Below are 24254 nucleotides of genomic sequence, written 5' to 3'. Positions count from 1 at the left end.
AGGTGAACAAGACTTGACTTTTAACTGGACATTAAGAGGCAGCAGTAGAGCTGGCATGCTGATATGTGCCAAGATATGAATATAGAATTGAATATATAGAATAATGGATAGAATAAAAGAAAAATGAGAGCAAACTGCATTTTCACCCTTGGGTATTCATCGACTTTATTCCAAAGATTGTGGTTGCACTATTGGTGCCCAACTTCAAGTTCTTCAAGGATTATAAAGTCTATATTTTACTTCACATGAACTGAACTGAAGCACTTTCAGAACAAGTATTTCTTCTGAAAATCACAAATAGCTGTATCTTTCATTCTTGCCACATCCTTGTTTTCAACTACCTAGCAATTACCTGCCTGACTAAACATCGTCCTGCTAAAATCTGTAGCCTTTTAGAGTTGTATTGTTAATTTCCAATTCGTAAGTTCAGCGCAGGTCACTGCACCAAGAACGATAAACTAGGGCAAAGTGTACAGCTTCAGCCCTGCAGTGTGAAGCTGGCACTTAATGATTATGCAGAAAAAGGCACTTAGTACATACTGTATCTGTCCTCTGCTTTGAGTCATCTTGGCACTCTCCTTCCCGGCTAAGGGTTTTCTTCTTGTACTTATTAAAGGCAGCAAAAGGTTACATGTAAGAAGGAGGCAAACTTTATCATCCATGTGGTAGGGCCTAGAGCTCAAAGTGCACTGATACAGTAGGTGAAGGCTGAAAACCAAATAATTCACACTTAGATTCACAGTTTAGATTCAGGGCACTGAAAGCATGTGATAAAACTGACTGCTCATACTGTTCTGGGTTATCTGGTTTTCACCAGATCTTTGCCATTTCTTGTGGTGTTTTCTTGACGTGTTCCCTGTCTCTGTCATCATTTTAACTTGAAGTGTAGTTTCTCATGTGACTTTTGTTTATCAGGTTTTCAGCAAACATCACGAGTTCATTCCTGTGTGTCATCTGCATTTGGGTCAACCTCAACACATTGACGTGGTATGTAAACCTGTTTCTGCCTCACTCAGTTTTTTTTTTTCTCCAACTGAAAGAGTCTGCTGAACGTAAATGGACTGAGGATGGTGTTAGCATGGATCGCTAAACCACGCAAACAATGGTTGTTGTGGTTTATTTTGGTTATCATTCATGTTTCAGAGTTGAGTTAACTTTATCAGCCCACAAAAAAGCTATCCGGTGTTTCTGTCTTTTAGTCTGCTTCAGCCGATTAAAAACAATATATTTCAAACCTTCTGCTAACACTCAACAGCCTTAAGTCCTCTGAACATTACTGATAATAATGGCCAGCATATCCAGTTAGCAGAGAACTTATCAGATACAGGTGACACTGGTAATGAATTAAGATTTTTAATTTCATCAACTGCCCAGCTACAGCTGATAATTCTGAGACTGCATCCCAGCGCATGCATTCCTTTGGTATTCCTGCATGAAACTACAACCTGCCAACATGTGACTCGTCCCTGAAACTTGGACTAAAACCAGAGAAAAGAGAAAAAGGTAGACCAGTTCTGCTTTTTTTGACCTTTTCTGTTGAGTAGCAATGGTGGCTGCCAGTATTTTTGTTACTTCCTCTTAAATAAGGTAGTTGTTGACACCACACAAATGATCAATGATGAGGTCACTGTATGAACACATAATTCCTAAGAGACTAAAGCTCAGGTTGCAGACAGCTCAACTTTTTTTTCTACTGCCAAATCTGTGTGAAGATGTCTGAGCTGTTCAGACCTTCTGTTTATGACCAATCAGATGATGTAGAGAGAGAGAGAGAGAGAGACATTATTTTATACACAACTTCTATCATTGCACAAATTTGAATGCATGTTAGACATTATGACTGTTAGTGCTAAAAGAATATTTTACTAAAGCTGTTAAAGCGGAATGAGAAATATTAACAAAAGACTGAGTAGCAGACTGATGGAGTTAGCAATGCTGTGTGTCCGAATGGCTTCAGGGTCATTAAAGAAATTGAATATATGCCAATAAAAGGTTTTCTCAAACCTTGATTCTTGTGCTGTTAGTTGAAGTTTCTTTCAGGGGAGAAAAAAAAAAAACTAAAAGTATGGATGGAAGGCACTTTCTGAAATACAGTATTGTCAAGGACAGAGTCACATCACTGGGCCAGAACGAGACCTGGAAAAACTCTAACAGAAGCTGAAAATACCTGCCAAGTAGGGCTGAGCGATATGGCCTAAAATCCATATCGCGATATAATTTGAAGCACGTGCGGTAACGATATATATCGCGATATATTCTTTTCTTCTGTATAACGTATTTTCCACACTATAAGGCACACTTGAAATCCTTTAATTTTCTCAAAAATCGAGTGTGCCTTATGTATGAATTCTGGTTGTGCTTACTGACCTCGAACCGATTTTGGTGTGCAGAAATCTGTTAAAAAATGTTTGGATGGATTGTCAGAGTATTACGGCTGCCGTAGTAAGGAGCTTCGCGGAGTAATCTGGGTCCAAAACTCCGTCATCTTCAGGTCCCAAAGTCAAACGAATGGTCTAAATTCTTTCATCTTTAATAAAATCATCAGCGTTGCTGCTTTAGCAGGTGTAACATTAAGTTTAACATCCATGCATCCATGAAAACAGAATTTATTAAATTTAACGGAGTTAGAAGTTAACAGGAAGTTAGCTCGCTAGTTTCCACCTAAACATTTCATACCATGTTCTGACTGAGAGATTTTTGAAACTAATTAAAACGTACAGCTCTGCTACACTTCAAACATAAATGAAGACAGGAAACTAAACAGCAGTGGCGTTTGCAGGGTTACTAAAGTTGGACTACCTGGTATATAATGTTGTGCTACGTGATTGCTAGCGACATAGCTATGTTAGCATAACATTAGCACAGTGAAGCTGGAGGATGAATGCCAAATTTTTTTCCACTCGATAAAAGTTAACGTGAGGGATTCTGGCGGTTAGGGACAAATGCAATCGCATAGCAGGATGCTATACACGGGCCAAACTTCAGTCAGGAGAACAACTGAGATTATTCATCCACAATACGAGGTTAGTTATTAATATACTGCAACAACATGGGAATAGAACAGCTGCGAGAGAATTCAACATTAATAAATCAATGTTACGGAAGTGGAGAAAGCGCAGTTTTTGGCTTTCCCCATATTTCAAAAGTGCTTCATCTCTTTGCTATGACTGTCGCCCGGCATAATTTGCAGATGATAATGGTTGTAGCCGCTGCGATGCTTTCGACCAAGACAGGCGCAGCTTGATGACATCATCAACATGCGCTATCGCGATAGAGCGGTATAGTCAAAATCTCTATCGTTGGTCAAATTTATATTGTTTCTATCGTATATCGTTTATATCGCCCACCCCTACTGCCAAGCAAGGTTACTAGGTAGTGGCTGACTCTTAGATTACTTAAATAAACTGTGAAGAACAAATATATTAGAAAAAAAACAAGGATTATTTATGTCTTTTGCTACAGTGGCTGTACATTAACTCCCAAAAACAACACACTGTGACATCCCCAGAGGTGCTCACACTCTCCCACATAACTGCATCACTGAAACTGATACCTCAGGTTTTGCAGATTTTATCAGACAATCTGCCCTGCAAGAGAACAAACCAAAAACACACCGAATCCTTCCTTCCTACTAGGAAAATTTGCTTCTGTTAACAGTAGGCAAGACAAAGAGGATCCTTTGTACGCACAGGTATCATGAAAATTATGAACACTGCTAAAAACAGAAAATATATTTCTGAGTTCATTAAATACTGACTGAACCACACGTGGAGAATATTAATATTCCAGAGACCTGTTCTATGTTGTGTTACCGAGAGCCTCATAATTTGATCCTCATGCTGATGACTTCATTTCCCAAATCTTCAGCCACAAAGTAAAAATAAGAAATGCAACATTCTCTTTGTTCAAATAGACACTTTGTAACTGTTAAACCATCAGTTACAAAACTGTTTTTTACACCATGGATGAGAAATGATCAAGGTCATTTTGTATTCTAGCAGGTGTGAGCCAAACAGTTACAGTGACTGCAAACTGCAGGGACATTACAAATTAATGTCGTGGTGGGAGCTAAAGAAAACCACACGAGCAGGGATGTTGGAGGAGCTCTGCCAGCAGCTTCTTTCTGCAGCAGGAAATGAGCTGGCATAAACACTGTGTTTCTCTGGTCATCCAGTGTATAACAAACAGCTTGTGAGTGGGAAGCTCTCAGAGTGAGAAAAGCATTGTTGGCTTTTGTTTGGCAGGAATTCCTTGTTTACAGGAGGCTTCCTTGGACACTGCATTCCCAGCAAGTTCTGTATTAACACAACTACTTTATGATTACAAAGATTTGGTCTTCTCTGATTAAGCATATTGTTCACTGCTAACAAAAACATGTCTCAGAGCTTTGCTTTTTTTGATTAGCTCCTTCTTGCTGTGCTTCACTGTCACTATTTTCAAATTAAACAGCTTACTGGAAATCGGTCCCCGTTTAGATGCTTTCCTTTTCAACACCTTTTCTCTAAACCACATGACCCTGATTGTTTTACACTCGGCATGGGGTCTGTCCTGGTCTGTGTTTTCTGTTGGGTTTTGTGTGCAGTGTTGTGTTGTCTGTGCTCGCCTGCATTGGTCTACATGTTCACTGTTATTGGTCTTTGGTTACTTCTTGTTAGTTTTCTCTTGTTGTGGTTTTACTTAATGCTTTTGTTCCTTTTCCTCTGCCCAGCCAGACCCCAGGGTTTTTGTCAAATGTTGAAAATATATAAATAAATAATATAACCTAATTTCCCAACTTTTCCTTGACTTTAATTAAATATATCACAAGGTAACCCTAACCCAAAGGAGAATTTACAAGTGCATAATGTTTAGATGATCTGACTGAACTAATTCTGGCTGCTGGTTAATGTAATGATGGTTGTTCTTAACATGAGTCTGAAAATACAATGTACTGAAGTTTATATAATAAACTATGAAATATTTATAGAGCACAAAATTGCAGCAGTTGCCTCAAGGCGCTTTATATTGTAAAGACCCTACCCCTCATAATCTTGATTTATGCACTTCATAAAATGCTGATTTTATTGCATTAAATACCTTACACAAGAAGCACATTTCTTTGGGACTGACATGCAAATACACTAAACTATGACCATAAACCAGCACAAGAGGAACATTTGAGAGATCCAGGTGTATGACACATTGGTGTATGGTATTCTAATCCAGGAGCGTCAAACACATGGCCCTGAAAAGTCCAGTCTGATCCACTCTTTCACTTAGGAACACATGGAAATTACCATGTCAGTTTTACAGTTTACCTCTGACAAAGTTTTCACTAATGGAAAGACCATTACATGGACAAAAAAACTGGAGGAGCAAATCAACAGTTTAAAATAAACAACTTATGGAAAAGAAGTCTGCTTATAATTATAGGACAAAGTCCTGGTAACAAGCTGCCAGTGGTTTTTCTGTAATATTAAGCCTTCAATTCTTAAAATTTAAGCCCCAAAAGCTTTTCTCCTCATGCTGTCTTTAATTCATTTCAGCAGCATTTAGATCATGTAGAAAACCACAGAGGTATTATTGAAATTGTACTTTTTAAATATAAAAGTTTGTTTCTGTTTGAGGTATGGCTGAGTCTTGCTGTAGTGGGCATTGGGGGATAAAAGCAATTCTAACTGTACTTTTCGTCAACTGATTAGCGCTGCTTGGTGATTTCCACCCACCAGGCTCAGGAGAGCAGTTAGGAGCTCATTATATCTTAATACAGCACAGTGAGGTAAAGAAGACACAACAGTAACTTGTTTTCTTTTCAGAAATAATATGATCACCTTTTAATAAAAAACAAAACAAACCCTTTCTTTAGTGTATATGTATATATAATATAATACAGTACTCTGAAAAGCATTAACCTTCCCTCTAATTTCTCATTAAACAGATTTTAATATTAGACAAAGATAACCTGAGTGAATACAAAATGTCTTTTTAAAAATCATTTATTTTATTAAGGAAAAGTGGGTTATCCAAGCCTGCCTACTCCTCTGTGAAAAAAAGAAACACGCATGTGTTGTGCAACCCTTGGCAGCAAGAACTGCAATCAAGTATTTGTGATATCTAGCAACGAGTCTTTCACATGCAGGAATTTTGCCTTTGCAGAATTGTTTTAATTGAGCTACACTGGAGGTTTTTTTTTGTTTTTGTTTTTTTTTAGCATGACCATGTCACGTCGGTGTGTGGAGAGAGGGAAGAGGGGACCCAAATGCAGGATTCGCAGGCTGATTGAGGATGTGGACGGTGTTTATTATGAAGACAGAATGAACAGAACATGACAGATTGCACTAAACTGAATGACTGGACTGGACTGGAAACACACGCGGAACCAACAATGATGAGACAAGGAACTGAGAGAAACAGAGGGCTTAAATACACTGGATGATGAGAATGATTAGAAACGGGTAAGAACACAGCTGAACTAAATCGAACTAATGAGACAATGGAAGTACAACTTGGCGTAATGCGCACAGACAAAAGGCTAACACAACAAAACAGGAAACATACATGGAAACTAAATACTGACAAAAGTCCAAACTGAAAACACTGACAGAACAGCCTGTTTAAGGTCATGCCAAAGTATCTCAGTCTGATTTAAGTCCAGGCTACTTCACAACCTTCATTTGTTTTTTGTTTTGCTTTTCTTTTTAGGACCTTTTCCTTCACTATTTTCTGGTAGAGAGGGGAATTCTGATGTTCTTTTTACTGCTGCTGTTACTTGTATGATATGACGAGACTCAAACCTTCCAGAAACTTCAGCTTTTTTCTCATCAGGTCACAGAAGATTTTCCAAAGATCTGTTATTCAGTTTCTTTAGATTGTGGGGCGACATGTTGCTTTTTGAGATCTTTTAGCCTACTTCACTTTGTCAGGCAACCTCCGTTTAAGTGATTTTTTTTTTTGATTCGACAGGTCAGGCAGTAATCAGGTCTGGGTTAATCACAGTTAATTCATGATTTAACAAGAGTGAGCAATTATTTTTCCACACAGTTTTCCCCCTAATTAATTAAATGATTTAAAAACTACATTTTGTATTAATATTTGTTTTCTTTGTCTAATATCAAAATTTGTTTAATCGGAAACATTTAATTTGATAAATATGCAAAAAAAACAAACAAAATTTAAAATTAGGAAGCAGGCAATAATTAACTTTTTCACAGGAGTGAATATGTATAAACTCATTTCCAGCACCTTTGTTTAGCCATTACATTCAGCTTTTAATAATAGCCGGAATACATACAAAAAATGAATAATGATAATAAAAAATGTAATAACTTTTCATTTCTCTTAAGATTTGGGTCGAATCTGAATACTCTGTCTTTAAAGTGGACGTGGAATTTTAGTCCTTATCTCCTGACACAGTTGTACATGTTTGAAGAGTCTCTTCTTTAGTTATTACAAGTCACTTTTTAAATGAAGTTGTTCAAAGTGGAACTTCATTGTGTTTGCAAGACAGGGTGAACTTTTGGTACTGTAATTAAATCTTACATGTAGAAGTCCTTGTCCTGTCCTCACTTTTTCATAGCAGCTGGGACATGACATGTAATATATTGTCTTTTGAGGACTCGCTTCCTTCTGACAGGTTTAGAAGACAGGCAATTTATCAGGTATACTATTTCCTCAGCAGATTCAATAAACAGCCTACAAAAAGCTGTTTTTACCAGCAACATGAACAAGCTTTTAGTAAGCACACTATTAATCAATGTTAGACAAACATTTAAGTGTGTTCTCAGATAAAACTTTAGTGTGAAAATAATGCCACACATTTCACCTGTATTCAGTGTTAACTCATTATGTTCAAGATGATGACAATACCTGATATTTTAGCATTTATGCCAATTAGCATTAAGCATAAAGTCTTTCTAAAATAGAAATACATTGATCAAATTTAGGGATTGTTGTAAGATAAATAATCTTCAATGACAGTTTTTCAAATTGACCAAATTGACCTCTTGTAAAATTCTGGTTGACTAATTTCTCATAGACTTCATTTTAAGAATAAAAATAAGCATTAACTGGAAAAATAATAATAAAGTTCAAACCTATACAACTTGGACAATGTCTTTTAATCTCTGCTTGCTGGATTCATGCGTGAAGAAATAAAATTGTGCTGCTTGCTTTGACAGGAGTGACTTTGGTTGGCAAACCTCTGAACGCAGATACAGATACGCACAAACTATGCTTGAATGGAAGAACGTTAGCCACTCGGTATGAATGTTTGAGATTCAGAATAAAGGGTTTTGTTTTGTCTTCACGAGTTCTACGTAGGCGCTGCCAGCTTTTCGTCACAGGACTAGGCATAATGTATAAGGGAACAAATGAACACTAATCGGGCCATTGTTAAAAATGTCACCACAGGTGTGCAGAAAAGTCTTTGACTGCACTTTGACATGTGAAAACGGTCTGCTGAGTTTCTTGAGAAAGGAATTAATCACCACCTGTCTCTTGGAGAAGTCATGGCACCCTGAAATAAACGTTGCATTGTAATTAGAACCAATACAAGTATGACAACTGATGTGACCACATGAACTGCTCTGTGACTATACGATTTACAATACTGTAAGCTGGTTGCACAGCAGAGACGGTGCTTTTCAGCCTATAGAGCACTTTATAAGCAGTAAAGCTGATTCAAGGACAAATTACATATTTACAAATTAAATACTTATTTGATCCCTTGCTAAATTTGTGCATTTGCTCACTTACAAAGAATCCAAAGATCCAAAAATAAAAATTGAGAAATTTTATGCAACTTTTGCATGTCATTGAGTTGAGAGAAAGTATTTGATCTCCGACAACCCAGTCAGAATTCTGGCTCTCAATCAGTCAATTAATTATAGATGCTCCTGATCATTTCATTATCTGCATGTACGACACCTGTCCATAGAATCAATTTCTTCCATTCAAACTTCTCCGCCACCTGGAACCAGACCAAAGACTGCCTCACGTCAGGAACAAGATTGCAGACCTGCACATGGGCTACAAGACCATCTGCAAGAAGATTGACAAGAAGGTGATAACTGTTGGTCATTTTATATTTCTCCTATTTCCAAATAACGTAACCATCAGTTACCCTCGGTCTGCAACTCTGTCAAAGATCTTGCCTCATTGGGTGAAGATAAAAGGCAGTTGATCAGCCCAACACTACACAGCAGTTGAGACTGCAGTCACCAAGAACATCGCTGGTAACAAAGTATGCTGTAATTGAATGAAATGCTGCAGTGCCTCTTGCTCCAGAAGGCGCAAAAGAAAATGAAATTCAAGCTGTTTGGCGTCAACTTGACCCACTGTGTTTGGAGGAAATGGAAACATTAGTTTTGGGGCTGTTGTGTTTGATAAGGAAACAGGGCGTCTTCACTGCATTGGGGAGACCAATGGACAGGGCCATGTACTGGAAAATCTTGGACGAGAACCTCCTTCACTCAGCCAGAAGACTGAAAATCGGTTGTGGATAGATTTGCCTTCATCACAATCACACAAAACATACTAGAGATGGACCGATCTGATATTACGTATCGGTATCAGTCCGATACTGACCTAAATTACTGGATCGGATATTGGAGAAAAATAAAAAATGTAATCCGATCCATTAAATATCACGAAAGCACCTCACAAAACTTGCAACACGCCGTAACTCGCCTCAGAACGTTAGCACGTCGGAGCAGTATGCATCACGTGATAGAGCGGCTGTGGCATGGGGACCTGTCGGTGGTCTGGATAGCATTTGGAGCTTCGCTAGCAACCCGGCATTTCATCTCCGACAAAGTTATCCCCGAGAGAAGTAAAGCAAGTGTGTAAGTCCATCTCTGAATGTTTGTAAAGCATTCCTGCGTTAAGCTTAACAAACGATATATGGAGCGACTGCCTCTTCTTGCTGCTACTTCAATCATGAAACTGATCAATGATCAGCTGATCGGCTTTTCTGTCGCGAGTCAGTCTCTCTTGTTTGTTTTTGGCCCACTTTGCACCAGAAAGAGGAAACCAGTGGATAAACAACAGCAGCACGTTTAAACTTGATAAGCTGTTGTTAGAATTTATTTAATATTACTTTCTACACCAGGATCTTTTTCTACGTAGCTGACGCTGGTAACTGCAGGGGCGGATCTAGCAAAGTTTAGCCAGGGGGGCCGATAGGGCATTAACAGGGAAAAGGGGAGCACAAAGACATACTTTTCTTTCTTATTCTCATTTAAAATGTCTAGCTTTTAATAAATAATTATCTGACACCCAAAGTTTTAATTTGATGTAAAATGAATAGAAGTCCATTACTGTATATAGTAACTATTAAGTCTAATATATATACCCTAGTAAGCTATAGTACTTTTTCCTTTGGGAAGGTACCATCTGTGCAGTCTGCAATTTTGTTGAAGGAAGATGTTGAATCTATTTAATATTTCTTGAAAAATAATTGATTTCTGTGCATTTTTTTTCACACTGCATCAAATTAAGGTTGATTACGTCGATTAAGCATCATGAGGTGGAGCGTGAGGGGTGGTTCCCTATTTTTTATTTATTTATTTTTGTTGTTGCTGGGAGTTGGAACCCTATTAGTTAGGTTGCTTAATATTTACGCTAAGTACTCTTTAAAATATCAGAATAGGGAGGATGGTGTAGGTTTAAGTTTATTAGATTGATCAGTATTGCTGAACTATGAAATTTTTTTTTTTTTGCATACAGGTATAACAGAATAGCTTTAGTGTAGTTGTTGTTTTAAACTTGAGTATGAACTTATACAAAATGCAGCAAGATATTTAAAAAAACAGTTTTGTTGATTAAAAAACACTATACCGGATTCATATCGGTATCGGCAGATATCCAAATTTATGATATCGGTATCGGTATCGGACATAAAAAAGTGGTATCGTGCCATCTCTAAAACATACCACCAAATTTATAAAGGAGTGGCTAAAGAAGAAGTAAATTAAGGTCATGGAGTTGCCTAGCAAGTCTCCAGACCTCAGTTGCCAAGCGGAAGCCAAGAAACTTGAATGATTTAGAGAGTTTCTGTAAAGGGGAGTGAGCCAAATTCTCTCCCAAGATGTATGCAACCCTGGTGACCAACTACAAGAAAAGGCTTACCAACAGGAGTTTCTCCACTAGGTAATAAATCATATTTTGTTTCAGAATCAAATATTTATTTGTAAATGAATTTTTAAGTTTTATGAAATACATTTTTGTGGATTTGTGGTTGACATTCTTTCTCTCGCCAATAAAATGAAAGAACCATAAACTTTAGAAACTGTTCATTTCTTTGTTAATTAAGCATACTCACAAATTAAGCACAGGGTCAAAAGATATTTCTCCCACTGTCTCAAATATCCCAAATATAAACTGCAAGGCTTGCTTTTCATTTACTGAAGTCAGAACATCAAAGCAACAGTGAAACATTCAGCATGACAAAATGGATCAATACAGGAACAAGTAAGCATGTCACAATGATTCTCCTCTGACAGGAGGATTTGGTTTGTATCTGAACACAAGCAGATCTAATGTATTTCCTGTTTTTCTTCTGGGTCACACAGGTCTGTGCAAGCACTGCACTTTCCTCTTCCAGACACTGTGACAAAAAGTAGCTTTCAGTTTGCACAAACAGCAAAGCTCGAGAGCTGTATCAGGTTTGAGGAAAAAGCTGATGTCTGCAGCTACAGCGAAATCTTTTTTTCTTTCCTCTTTTTTTTTTGGTGAAATAAAGTGACTAAAAGCGTCTGTACATTCATCATCTGTGACAAAGTCACTCAAGTGGCAACAGTGATGACAAGGTTAAAGCCCGCGGCTCACCCATGGTGCAACCACAGAGGTGTTTTTGCCTAATTTTGCTGATTAGACTTTGGAAAAACTGTGTGTGGGTGTGTGAAGACTGTTGAACTGACAGCCAGCAGAAAAGTTGATAATGGATGGGTGGAACAGCTTACACATGTATGTTACACATGAGATGTTTTAACCACCCAGAATAACTAAAGACACATGCATGTTTTAGAAAACTGAAGCGAGCTAACACTAGCATTTAGCTTTGAGTACATCTGGGCCTGGTTTAGGCTATAGCCGAGACATAATACTGGATATGGTTCTATCACAGTAGTTTCATAAACATAGTATTTATAGGAATGCACCTGCGGTTCCTCTGTGTCAACAAGCCACTGAGTGTTTCCCAAGCAGGTTTGTCATGGCCACAATTTGCTGCAGGATTTCATCCATCAGCAGCAGTGCATAGCTGGTGGCATGGTGTGTTGGTCCCGGGTTTAACCTCTTCCTGCTGGCATGTAGCAGAGTGTTGTAGTTTTTGTGGAGGACCAAAATATAGAGATGGAGAAGTCCATCCTGTCACTGCTTCAACTCCTCTCCACTTTCACCTTCAGATGAATCAGAGTTGGATTCTAGATGGTCTGTTTCTACCACTGAGGCCTCCTCCATGTCAGCTTCAGTCCTCAGAGGAGGATGAGGCATCACCTTCACAAATATTTTGCACAATCATTTCCAGAGCCTCCTGCGTGCTGCAAAGTCTTGCAATCTCCAAACTGACAGCTCTTGCACTACTGACCATACTTTAACCATGGGTGCAGTGCAAAACACTGTCATATTTTGTTTTGGTTCTTGCTGCTGAGAGATCTTTAAAGCTCTAAAAGGTTACTGATCATTTACTGTTATTGAATTAGTTTATAAACCCGAGCGTCACCTTCTAAGAGAAAAAACTTGAAGGTGAACATCTCTCTCTCTCTCACTCACTCACACACACACACACACACACACACACACACACACACACACACACACACACACACACACTTATCATTTTAGTAGCAAGGCACTCTTGCAGAAAATAGAAAAAGTGTGAAATGTGCATGCTTTAAACAGTAAAAGGTGGAAAATATAAAAATTAAAAATTGAAGGCAAGTAGTCCAAAATAAAATCCTAACATAAAGGAACGCATTAGTTAATGTCAAGATAAATGTGGGATCATGATTGATGATTTTCAATGGGGCATTTTTGGGCTTTAGGATAAAATTTGGCCGTTTTTGCATAGCTTAGCTATTTTAAGCCAATTTAAGGAACTGAGGCAACAATTCTAAAATGAAAAAAAAAACCAAACAAACAAATCACCTGGAAAAAATGAGCTATATTTATTCAGCACAGCCAAAACAGCATGAAAATAAAAAAAGAAAATGGAGTGGCACAAAATATCCCCAGGCTCATCTAAGGTGTAATGGAACTAACCGTGCTCGTAAAGAAGACCATATTTATCTACTGGGTTATATTCCTTGTCCCTTCTTTATTAATGAAATAAATCAATATTTATTTAGATTTAACAAGAGTGCAAAGAGTAGTTTGTGTGAAATAAGTCAGAGATAGACAAAAGCTCATGTAAATGCATAAAAAGGAGACTGATTGTTAAAGCACTTAATACAACATTAAAAGGGGAAAAGTTAATAAAAAAGGAAGTGATGTGGTTGTGAAGCAGGATTAAAAATCAATAAAATGCTGATTGATTGACATATTTTGCTGTATTAAATATTAGCCTATAGCTGGCAACCCGTAGTGTTGGCATCAAATAGCAAACTTTGATGACTGTTTAGGCAGCAAAAGGAAGATCGATAATTTGCTTTTCTGCAATCTCATAAATGCCAATGTGTTCAAACAATTGGCTGAATCAGTGTATAAAGCTTATGTGTTAATCATATCATGTTATCAAAAATGAGAGATTTGGATGGATTTATTGATTGGCACGTGCTGACTGCATTCCTTTTACAATCAGGACTGAAGAGCAGCAGACTACTGAAACACCAAAAGAGGAGGAAATATGGCGAAGAGGTGAGCCTCCAAAAGACTAAATAGAGGCAACACATTTTTAAAGGGGCCATTATGGCACAATGGAAGCAGAAGCTCTGAGACCAGGGCTGTGAAAGTTTACAAACCACATATAATCTCTTGCATGAATGCTTTGTGAGCATCACAATTTAAATAATTTTTTCCTCAAGGTTTTTATAATGCTGCTTAAAGAACAGTAACAAAGATGAAGAACTAAAATTCCTTATTTCAGTGTCAATCTGTGAAAAGACAGCCTAACACACCTGACTAAACCAGTAATACTATGTCACACCGGCATTGGAAAAAAACTACAGCAATTACCCAAACGATGGATTTTCTGATGAAGCATTGCAGGCCTTACCTTTTGTCCTCACTTACTTCTCTTATTTTACAGACTTAATGCCACACAAACAGAAATGATCCTGTTTTCTGTTTGGCTCAGCAGTTCTTCCTTTTTGAACTAAGCAACTCTCATCCCTCAGCTCATCAGACCATCAGTCCTCTCTCCATCTTCTTCAGAAGCCCCTCCCTCATTCTTCACATACACTCTAAGTGTGTTAAAAGTGCCCATCTCTCACCTCTCTTAGCAATTTGTATGCTTTCCTCCTCTTCCTACATCCAAACTGATCTCATCCCTCTGATTTGACAGCATTTAAGCCTCTCATGCTGCAGGCTCCTCAACTTTTGGGAGATGAGGTTTTATTTATTTATTTCATTTTCATTTTTCTGTGCTGATTTCTTGTGATATTTGTATGTTGTCCTTGTACTTTTTCTTTCTTTTCTTCTTTTATATTGAGGATTGGAGGAAACATAAAAGATAACGAACAAGGCTATGCTTTAAGCAGAATTATGCTGCGCATAATACATGCAGAAATGTAAGGAGAGAATTTAAACTATAAGAAGTGTTACATTTATTTATGCCATATATGCAAGTTTTGGAATAAATGTCAGATTAAATTTTAAAGCCAACATGTTAAAATAAAATATAACCCTTATACTGCACCACAGAGAGGAAAAAAGTGCTAAATACTGCACTAAATGCTAAAATACTATTATATACTGATTAGATATGTTTGTACATTAAAAACATCAAAGTGGAAAGTTACATATATTCATGTTGCTGCTTGAAAAGATAACAGTTAGTAAATAACTGTTAAGTAAGTAACTGCTAAATAATAAGTTATGGAAACAGATTTGACAGATAAATGATGTGGTGATGCTTTAAGATTAAAGATAATACAGCTTTGTATGATCCACAGCTCAAAATAATCCTCATTTACTTTATCAGGGACTCGGTGTCTGAAACAAGCTGTCTCCCTTTAAGGCAGCTTTTATCTGATTGGCTGTCTCCTGCAAACCAGCAGGTGACTGGAGCTTATGTACTTGCAGCACTGCCATGCCCCGAGATGACCATATTAGGAATATCCACTCTCTATTATGCCCGACAGATCCATTAGGAGAAGAAAAAAAAACTCTCAGAGATAAATATTAATATCATTCAAAATTCATAATGAATTTTGGCCATGTTGTATAAGCTGTTCCAGTGAAATTATCTTATAAATGGTGAATACCAAAAACAGGTAAACATATTTGTGTTAGGATGGACCTAAAATATCTTTATCTGCACACAGACAGGTAAACTGTTCTGAATTAGTTCAGTCGCTGACATCCAAAAGTTTGAATCGGCTGCTGCTGCTGCTGAGACACTCTCACCTTTCAACCTGTGCACTGTGTATTCCTCATAAACCCACATGTACATATAATTTCATGTAGATTAATGGTAAAAGGTCTGACTTACCATATTTATTGAAGAAACTGGCCCAATACTGTTCACGTATATATCAACGTCAATGACAGTTGGTTTAACTGCAGGGGAAACGGAAGAAAAAGGGGAAAGAAAATCAGTGCTGATTGAGACATTTAAAAACCATACCTGCCTCTTTGTAAATCAAAGAGAAGCAGAGCGAAGATGCATTAATGAAAATTTACTGTTCAGAATTATTTAAAGAATGAGCAGCTGCTGAGAGAAGCAACCCTCTGGAAGTTCTGGTTGTTAAAAATCTTTAATGCAGCAATCATGCTGCGTTTTCACCAACGGGCCACAGACTGCACCACAGTGCAGCGCAGAATTACACTTTAATTTCAGACAAAGACATCACTAATGACAACTCCATGTAGAATATCAGAGGAAAATCAGAAGTAGTCCGCTGGGTCTTGGTCCCACTTTTCCCTGCAGGTTTTCACCCTCGCCAGCTAATCGTGAGCTGAATTACACCCGAGACACCAGCTAAATGCAATTAAGTGATAAACCATTGGAGCCTCCATCTCTGACTGGACCAGTGGATGTGGACTGATGTTTTTATATCATCTGAAGGTAGTAAATGACAAAACAAATTAAAAATGCCAAAATCTGACATGAGGTCATCAGCAGGAGAAATCAGCACAGGTAGCAAGAAGCTAACAGAGCAAAACGGTTAGTTTGTAAGCTACTAATCTAATCACAGCATAATATAATTATTTAACCACAGACTTGAGGAGACACGTCACACAGTTTTACCTTCACAATATTCCTGAACACAGTTGGTTGCTGTTTATATACCAGTGACCTACTTGGATGGACTCGACACGGTTCACCACAGTTTTCAGGTTTTTCCATTAGGTCATAATACCTGGTGCCAGGTACTTTTTTAGTTCCAAGCGATCTGAACAGGTACTAAAATGTGGCGTTGTCAGACTGCATGCCACCGATTGGCTGGTCAGTAGCATCACTTAATGAGTCATGAGAGTGTCTCCTTCATGAAAATCAAAGCCGCCATTTTTGAAACCCGGCAATGGGGAAAATGGCTTCAAAAAATAGTAGGTACTAATGGAAAATAGGCTTAAAAGACTTGGCAGTGATTGTGGTGACCTTAATTCACAGGTAACATAAAATGTTTCTCAACTTAAGGAAATCATTAATATAATATTATATAATATGATTAATATGACACATGATGAGGGTTATCTATGTAACCACACCATGTCAGTGACTGTGGCCTGCAAAGAGTATACACTATATGTAAACAAAGCTTAAAACGTCCACCCACTGTGCAAAGAGATGTTGGATTAATGACAGAAATTATTTCAATGTCAAACTTAGGCTCATTTTAGATGGCACTTTTATACTGCTTCTAGGGGCTCTTTAGTCCCATGTTTCCAGAGGGTGGAGGACCTGTTCCCCACCCTCTGGAAACATGGGAAACAGTTATGTGTAAAGGAATGCAGAGTGATGGTCCATAATCAGTGGATGGTTGGTGCGGGCTCTTGATGCTAAAACAAAAGTGAGCAGCTGCACGGTGAATTTGGAGCAGAAATGTCCCCAGCTTCTCACAGGAAGTTTGCAAAATGGCTATATCGACAAAGACTATCTAGCAGATTGTGCAAGTGTTTGTGTATGAACTGGACTAACTCTCATACTTTTTGTCGCAACTTCTCTCAGTCTAGCTACTGATCACAACCACAATCTTCATTCATTCTTCACAATAAAACAGGATAATTGTAAAAAATGAATCATATGTAATGCAAACATTCTTTTAAACTTATTTCAACACATTTTAATAAATTACAGTTTGACCTGGTTAAAAACAAATAAGTTGATTAATTTAAATAAATAAACCACAAAAAACTACCCAGTCCAAAGTTCAAATGTTGAACATCATATTGACCTCCAAGTTGGGTCATGCTTGGACGTCCAATTTGTGGACCTAGTTTGGACATTGTATAGATGTCCAGAATTGGTCATGGACTGATGAACCCAATGCACGTCTATCCCACGTCCAGTGTTCAGTGGGTGGTGTTTGTTTTTGCGTCTTGTTTTCCAAAATTTACATTCAGTCTAATATTTAATTGATCTATGGATCCACCAAGCCAGCTAGAAGGGCTCGTATTAAGTGATATGTATACAGTAACTGATAACTTACTAAATATATGCTAGGCTTTCAAATAAGAGGAGATTGGCTGCATCTGTACAATCTGGTAATTATAGCTGTAACACACTGAGCCAACAATTTTCACACCAGGAAGTTGCCTCAGTCTTCATTTTTTTGCAACCAGCATCACTATACATCGATACACACATTCCAAACACAACAACTTAAAGGGACTTCCTTTCTTCTTTTCTTTAATTAATTTACACCAGCCTGCCTTATTCATGGAGGGACACCCCTGGCTTTCCCCGCCTCTGCTGCTCTCGGTCATTTCATGGACAGGTGTAAAAGTGTCATTTAAACCTCAAGCTTTAACAGCTAAGTGACAGCTGTGACACACTGCTGCCACGAGTGTTCACATTTGCATAGCAAAGAGCTCTTCCATCATTTTACATTACCTGTCTTTAGAGTCTTCATGTCTCAGCCAATTAAATGCACAGCGAGAATTTTTTACACCTGCCAGTCTCCCTTCCAGCATTCGCTTCACATGCTAACAGATGGCACATGAGAGAACATTTCTGGAGAGCTCCCGCTGAGGCGGCTTTTCAAGACCACTATATTCATAATGGCACAACACCTGGTGAGCAAACTAAATTGATCCGAGGTAAAATGTAAAAATATCTGGAATATTTGTCCAAAACCTCTCATCATAACTTTTTTTTAACACCACCACCACATAGGTCAGGCTGCAAATACTTCCACACACTCCTACAGGTGAAGTGTGTGGAAGCTGCCAGATGATAATGTCAGTGACTGCAACAGGATACGTGCGGGCAGCAGAGCGACCGCCCAGGCAACAAAGTAATTGGACACAATTAACCCTGATAGTTGGGCAGCAACACACTCGTGCCGCTCGTTTCCTCACCTGTGCTAATCGCTCCTGAACAGAGCGCATACACGAGAAACACTGGTGAATTTTCTTTTTCAAAACAAAAAACTCACGAGGTCAGTCTTCAAATAAGGAAGAGTCACACTCTCAGTATTTTATAACAGTCAACAGAGATGGAGACAAGGGTCAAACAAGCAGAAAAACAATGACTTAAAGTGACCCCAAAATTTCCCCTTCTTTTGATTGCACACATGAGTCATAGTACATCTATCATTATATAAAGGTATACTGCTGTGTAACTGTGCTTTTCTTATGCTTAAATGGATCAGCATGAATCACTGACCTAAAAAGTTCAACAGGAAGTACTGTGATGTCATACTGTGCAATGAAAAGTATGTGGAGGTCGAGGTTTTCAAAGGGCAAGTGAGCATTTTGATTACAAATTAAACCCTCAAATGTCTCGAGCCATTTAGCAACTAAAATGATTGTAATATTTTATAAAAGAATATTGGTTCTCTGTTTGTGCTTCTAATATTTGTAATGTATGAAAGATTCAATACTGTGCTTACTCTCTGACCACTTTTACTCTTCACACAGCCGGAGCTGTCTGAACCATAAATTCCACATTTGGATTCTTCACTTCATCAAACCTGTTGTCACTGATTTCAGTCCAGTTCTTGTGTAACTTGGCACACCACAGCCTTTTTTCCCTGTTTCCCTAAGAATGACTCGTTGACAGCCGATGTCTTCAGATCAACTGAAGGTCCAAATGCTTGTCTCAGCTCCTGTGTCAGGTCTCTGCTGTTATCTTTCCTATTTCTTAAGGACATGACTTTCAGATACTGTTCATCTGCTGTAGATAATTTTTTAGGCCTGCTACTTCTGCTTTTGTCCTCTACTTGTCCAGTTTCTTTATTTATTTTTAAAGGACACGCTGCACACCATGCTGAGACAGGCCAAGTTTTGAGCTAATAGCTCTTTGAGAATCACCTTGTTAGTACAAAAAAAATCTGTTTTATGCCTGTCGAGCTGTATTATCTTTGGCATTTTTCAATGATTCAGCTAAAGAAATTAGAAAACTATTTTTTGTGACATACTGCTTGTAACAAAGTCCCTAAAGGTACATTTTTAGAATTGGTTCTTACTTGTTTGTTATGTTATGTGAGATTAACAGTGTTTCATTCCTTGAGTTTAGGCGCCTTTTTTATGCTTGAATGATTCATAGATCAGTGTAAAATGGGTTAACAAAAATAAAAAAAATAAAAGAAGAAAACATAAAAATTGAGACAATCAGCTACATAATAAAAAGGACACATTATACACAAAAATGAAAAAGAACATGTACCAGAGCTTTTGCAGATTTACAAATACAACCCTCTGAAATGTTTCAGTGAAGGAGATGCAGCTTCATAGTTTTTGTAGCTCAATGTAAGTTCGTTTTAAAAAAGAATCACAGCTGACCTTAAAATTTCCGATCTGTAAGTTCTTTGTTTAAATTCAATCAAGGAGCGGCGGTAAGGTGGCAATCATTGCAGCAGAGCTTTGTAACTGACAGACATGCAATACATACTCTCTTCGATTTGCTGGGGTTCACCATCCTAGCGAATTGAGATCTGTTTCTATACAAAATATCCTATTTTCAGCTTTAATTGTCTTTTAATATGTTTTTAAAAGTAAGTGTATCATCCAGAAAAATCTGAACATGAACTACAGGCTGGATAATTGTAGGTGACCTTGTAAATGTCATACTTAGACTTATTTTAAAACTTTGATAAAACTATGTGTGATCAGAGATGCATGTCTTTGGAATAACCATTTCAAAGGCAATGCACACCATCACAATTTTGGTCGTGCCGCTATTTTCCCTTGTGCGACTACAAAAACGAGCCAAAACGAGATGCCTAATTATGGAATAATTACCACCAAATTACAACCAAATCAAAGATTCTAGTGTTTAAAAAAAAACAAACTACTATTTTCAGGCAATTTTCCATAATCCTGGAAACCATTAGCCAGACTAGCAGGCCAATTCCTGCATGAAAAGAAATATATTCACAAATTCATGGCAGGAAATAGTTATGAAATTTAAAATATTCTAATGGCAAATAAAATAACAGGTCATAAATGGGCCTGCTCAGTCATTTGCAAGTTAAGATGATGGTTAGTTTTGATCTTCTACTGTTTTTGTACCTTTCAACCCTAAAATTATAAATATCTCCTTTGAGATACACACCAAATAATAATAATAATAAAAAAAAAACAATTTCCTCTAATAGCATGCAAAGTGTATTTTATGGGGTAAAGTGACATTTATTAACAGCGGGCGATACAAACTGTCACGGTGCGGAGTCTGTTTGTGTTTTTTGATTATTAATATGCGTCATTTCAGTTAGTTTCTGGTTGTATTTTGGTGATTTCTAGTTCTTAGGTTTTGTTCCTGTGCCTCCCATGTTTAGTGGGTCATGTCTCCAGTGTAGGTTTGGTTCTGTCTTTATGTTTATTCATCTGTTTCCCAGTTGTGTCTCTTCCTCATGTCACAATGTCAAGTCTGCATTTTTGTGCACATCTCTTGGTTCCTGTTTTACTTTAACAGTCTCGCGTCCCGTGTTTTGAGTTTCCCCTTTGTCTCGTCATATCAGCTGTCTTGTCTTGTGTTTTCCAAGTCAAAGGTTCCATCCAGGTCTCAGGTTATCAAGTATTGGTTTTCTGTGTTTAGCTTTCTGCAGTTTATGTTTTTATTAGTTATCTCAGTCTCCTCTTGCCTTTTGTCTTGTAGTATTTTGTGCAGCCAACAATAAAGGCTTCCACCTCTCCGTTGTCTGCATTTGGGTCCACCTCTTTCTCTTCACACAATCTATCCTTGCATATCATGACACAAACAGGTGAATTAGCATTTGAACAACTTAAAATTTTCCAATTCTAAAACCTTGCGTCACGACTCATCGGCAGAGATTCTTCTGGCAATTTTTCTGATTTTGCATAACCAGTAGGCACAAGCGACAAGTCTGTCAGTCTTGCCTTATCAAGAAATGGCTAGTTCTCCCAGAAATGAAGAAACCACAGTTTTGAAATAAGAGACATTCACAAAGTCTGCCACTCATATCATTATACACACAGAATTGAGCGTAAATGGAAAGTTTTTCTTGTCTTCCACTCCAGCAAGAATAGACCGAACTGAGTGGGCTGTAAGAGACTACAAACAAAATCTAGTTCAGTATTTAATTATGTCTCATTGAAGATGTGTATCTTTGGCAGTGAAGCTGCATTACATTACTTTCTTCATTATGTACAGTATAATTGGGTGGCAGGCTGTAATTCAGCACCTGCATACAGTACCACTTAGCAACAGTTAGGCTGTGACTAGTCATTCAGTAAATGGAGACAGCTCATTAACTTTAGGGAAAGAGATGGCATGAACTAGAAATTAATTAGCATTAGTGTGTAGGTTATTTATCTATGCAGCCATCAGAGAATACTATCTGTGGTCCCGTTAAATATGTTGTACTGTTCAGATCAAATACCAACACATTAAAAAGTGTGCGATCAGCTGTGCACTGGTGAACGGGCACTTGGAGACATTTATACGCTCCTCCAATGAGCGGGACAGGGAAGCCTGTTGTGAGATTTATTTGCCATTAGAGTGGGCAGAGCATGATGAACAGGTCTATAGAGACATTAGCTAATCTTGCTTCAGGTTTGCACTGGAGCCTGGCCCTGTCTGTACATGAGCGAAGACAAACTGCAACCTCGTCTCTGTGTTTGACACACCGACAGTGATATTTACGGCAAACAAAAACGTGTCACCATAGCTGCATATTTGCCTTTCTGTGGTAAAACAAAATTAGAAATGTCCTTGTCAGGCCGCGCTCGGCTGTCAGCTCTATTCAAAGAGAACGGATTTGAATAAAATAAAAGACAAAGGAATGCCAGGACGGTACTCATCTATAAGTCCATGTTACTTCTCACCTCTCTTTATCTTTTGCTGCTTTAGTCTCCATGAACGGTCAAACGATGACAAACAGCACTGAAAATGCATTTTCATTATCTTTGCTTTCACTGGATGTAACATTCGTAACCATCCGAGTTTATTTAAATAGTCAAACTGATCAGTTCTTCTGACCTCCTGTGTTATTCTGAGGGAATTTGGCTCTACCCACCAAATCCTCTATTGAGTGGCTACCTTCTGTTTTTCAGTAATTTCTCAGGACTTATCACAAAAAGGTATAGAGCAAGAAGTAAGTGCCATGGTTCCCAGGTCTTTGAGAAATGGTTTTTAGTTTTCTGAGTTTTAGTTTCCTTTTGAGATTAAGTATATTTTATGTTTGAGTTGTTTCTTGACTCTTTTGTTATCTGGTGGTTCCAGTTTGCTGTTGTGCTCGCTTTGTTTAGAGCTGTTTTAATACAGTTCTTCATATTATGAGATTTTCAAGTCTAATTAGTTTATGTGTTGTCACATTAATATCATTACAATACATTTGTTAAACTTTTTAAATACATATATTGCAAAATTCACATCAGTTTTTTCTAATCTTGGTAATTATTGTGTTTCTTTATTTGTAATTCAGTTGGATTCTGATCTACACAGTGATGGTAAAGTGTTATCATAATTATACTATAATTATAAAGACTCATAATGCATAAACCTACCATAAAGTATATAAAACTGAAAAAGTTTGACTACATAAAAATGACCCGTATTTAACTATAGACTTGGTGAATATAAGAACACTGGATACTACATTATGATTTTGATCTAGTTATTAACATTTTATCTTGCAATTAAAATAATAATTCTGCAGTTAAACAAAATGTTATATCATATAATCTCAAGTGAAAAATGTGTCTGTCTTAATTTTCTGTCATTTTAAAATTGTGAAATAACTCAAATGTTTAATTTTAAAATTAATCATAGTTTTGAGTATCTCTTTTCAATCTAAGTCACAATGTAACATGAAATATAGTTTTTCTACTAGTCCTCGTACCACAACATTATTACTTGTGTTTATAATCCTTTCATTTATCAGACAAAGAAACTTTGATTGAAATGTTAAGTTAAAAAAAAAAAGATCTTCACAGTGCATTTACTTAAACCTGCTTTAACAACTCATTTACTTCTCTTACAATCTGATTATTTTGTCAAATCAAATGTTTGAATAACTGTTCTATAATCCTGCTTCAGTAAGTCATAATTTTGACTTATGATTTCAGAACTGAGACTAAATAACTTCAAAACTAACTGACCAAAAAAACTAGTTCAAATTCTGACTATTACCAAGAAACATTTTTACCAACCAATCTTTTTGACTAGATACCTCACACACGTGACTACATAATTTATTAAGTATCTCAAGCTTTAGAAAAATCATTTAAAAATTATTATTATAATTTTTTTCTTGTCCTTCCCCATAGTTGGAGTAGCTACTATCCACTGCTGCATATTTTAGTCTGGTTGTTAATCACATGAGCTAGCAGGAAATCCCGATGACATAACCACACATGGGATAGTCCCAGCCTCTCGGTTGGCGTCTGCATACTCTAAGCCACAGCATAAGGACTGATGGCATAAAGACTTCTACTCTCACTGTCTGAGCTCATTGCAAGAAGAAATGCCAAGGGCTCTGAAATATTCA

General features: G+C 37.4%; 1 protein-coding gene across 1 annotated transcript in view; it reads right to left on the bottom strand.

The window, feature by feature from the left end:
• Positions 1 to 24254, bottom strand: part of gabrg3 (gamma-aminobutyric acid type A receptor subunit gamma3) — a 76235-nt gene that overhangs the window by 39828 nt on the left and 12153 nt on the right. The window contains exon 3 of the mRNA XM_084922300.1: positions 15629 to 15696. Coding sequence (XP_084778426.1) covers positions 15629 to 15696 — 68 coding nt within the window. The remainder of the gene's footprint in view (positions 1 to 15628; positions 15697 to 24254) is intronic.

Source organism: Perissodus microlepis, chromosome 23, assembly GCF_051167445.1.
Source record: "Perissodus microlepis isolate ML-2025 ecotype Zambia chromosome 23, ASM5116744v1, whole genome shotgun sequence".
NCBI lineage: Eukaryota > Metazoa > Chordata > Actinopteri > Cichliformes > Cichlidae > Perissodus > Perissodus microlepis.
This window is presented reverse-complemented; position numbering and strand designations above follow the sequence as displayed.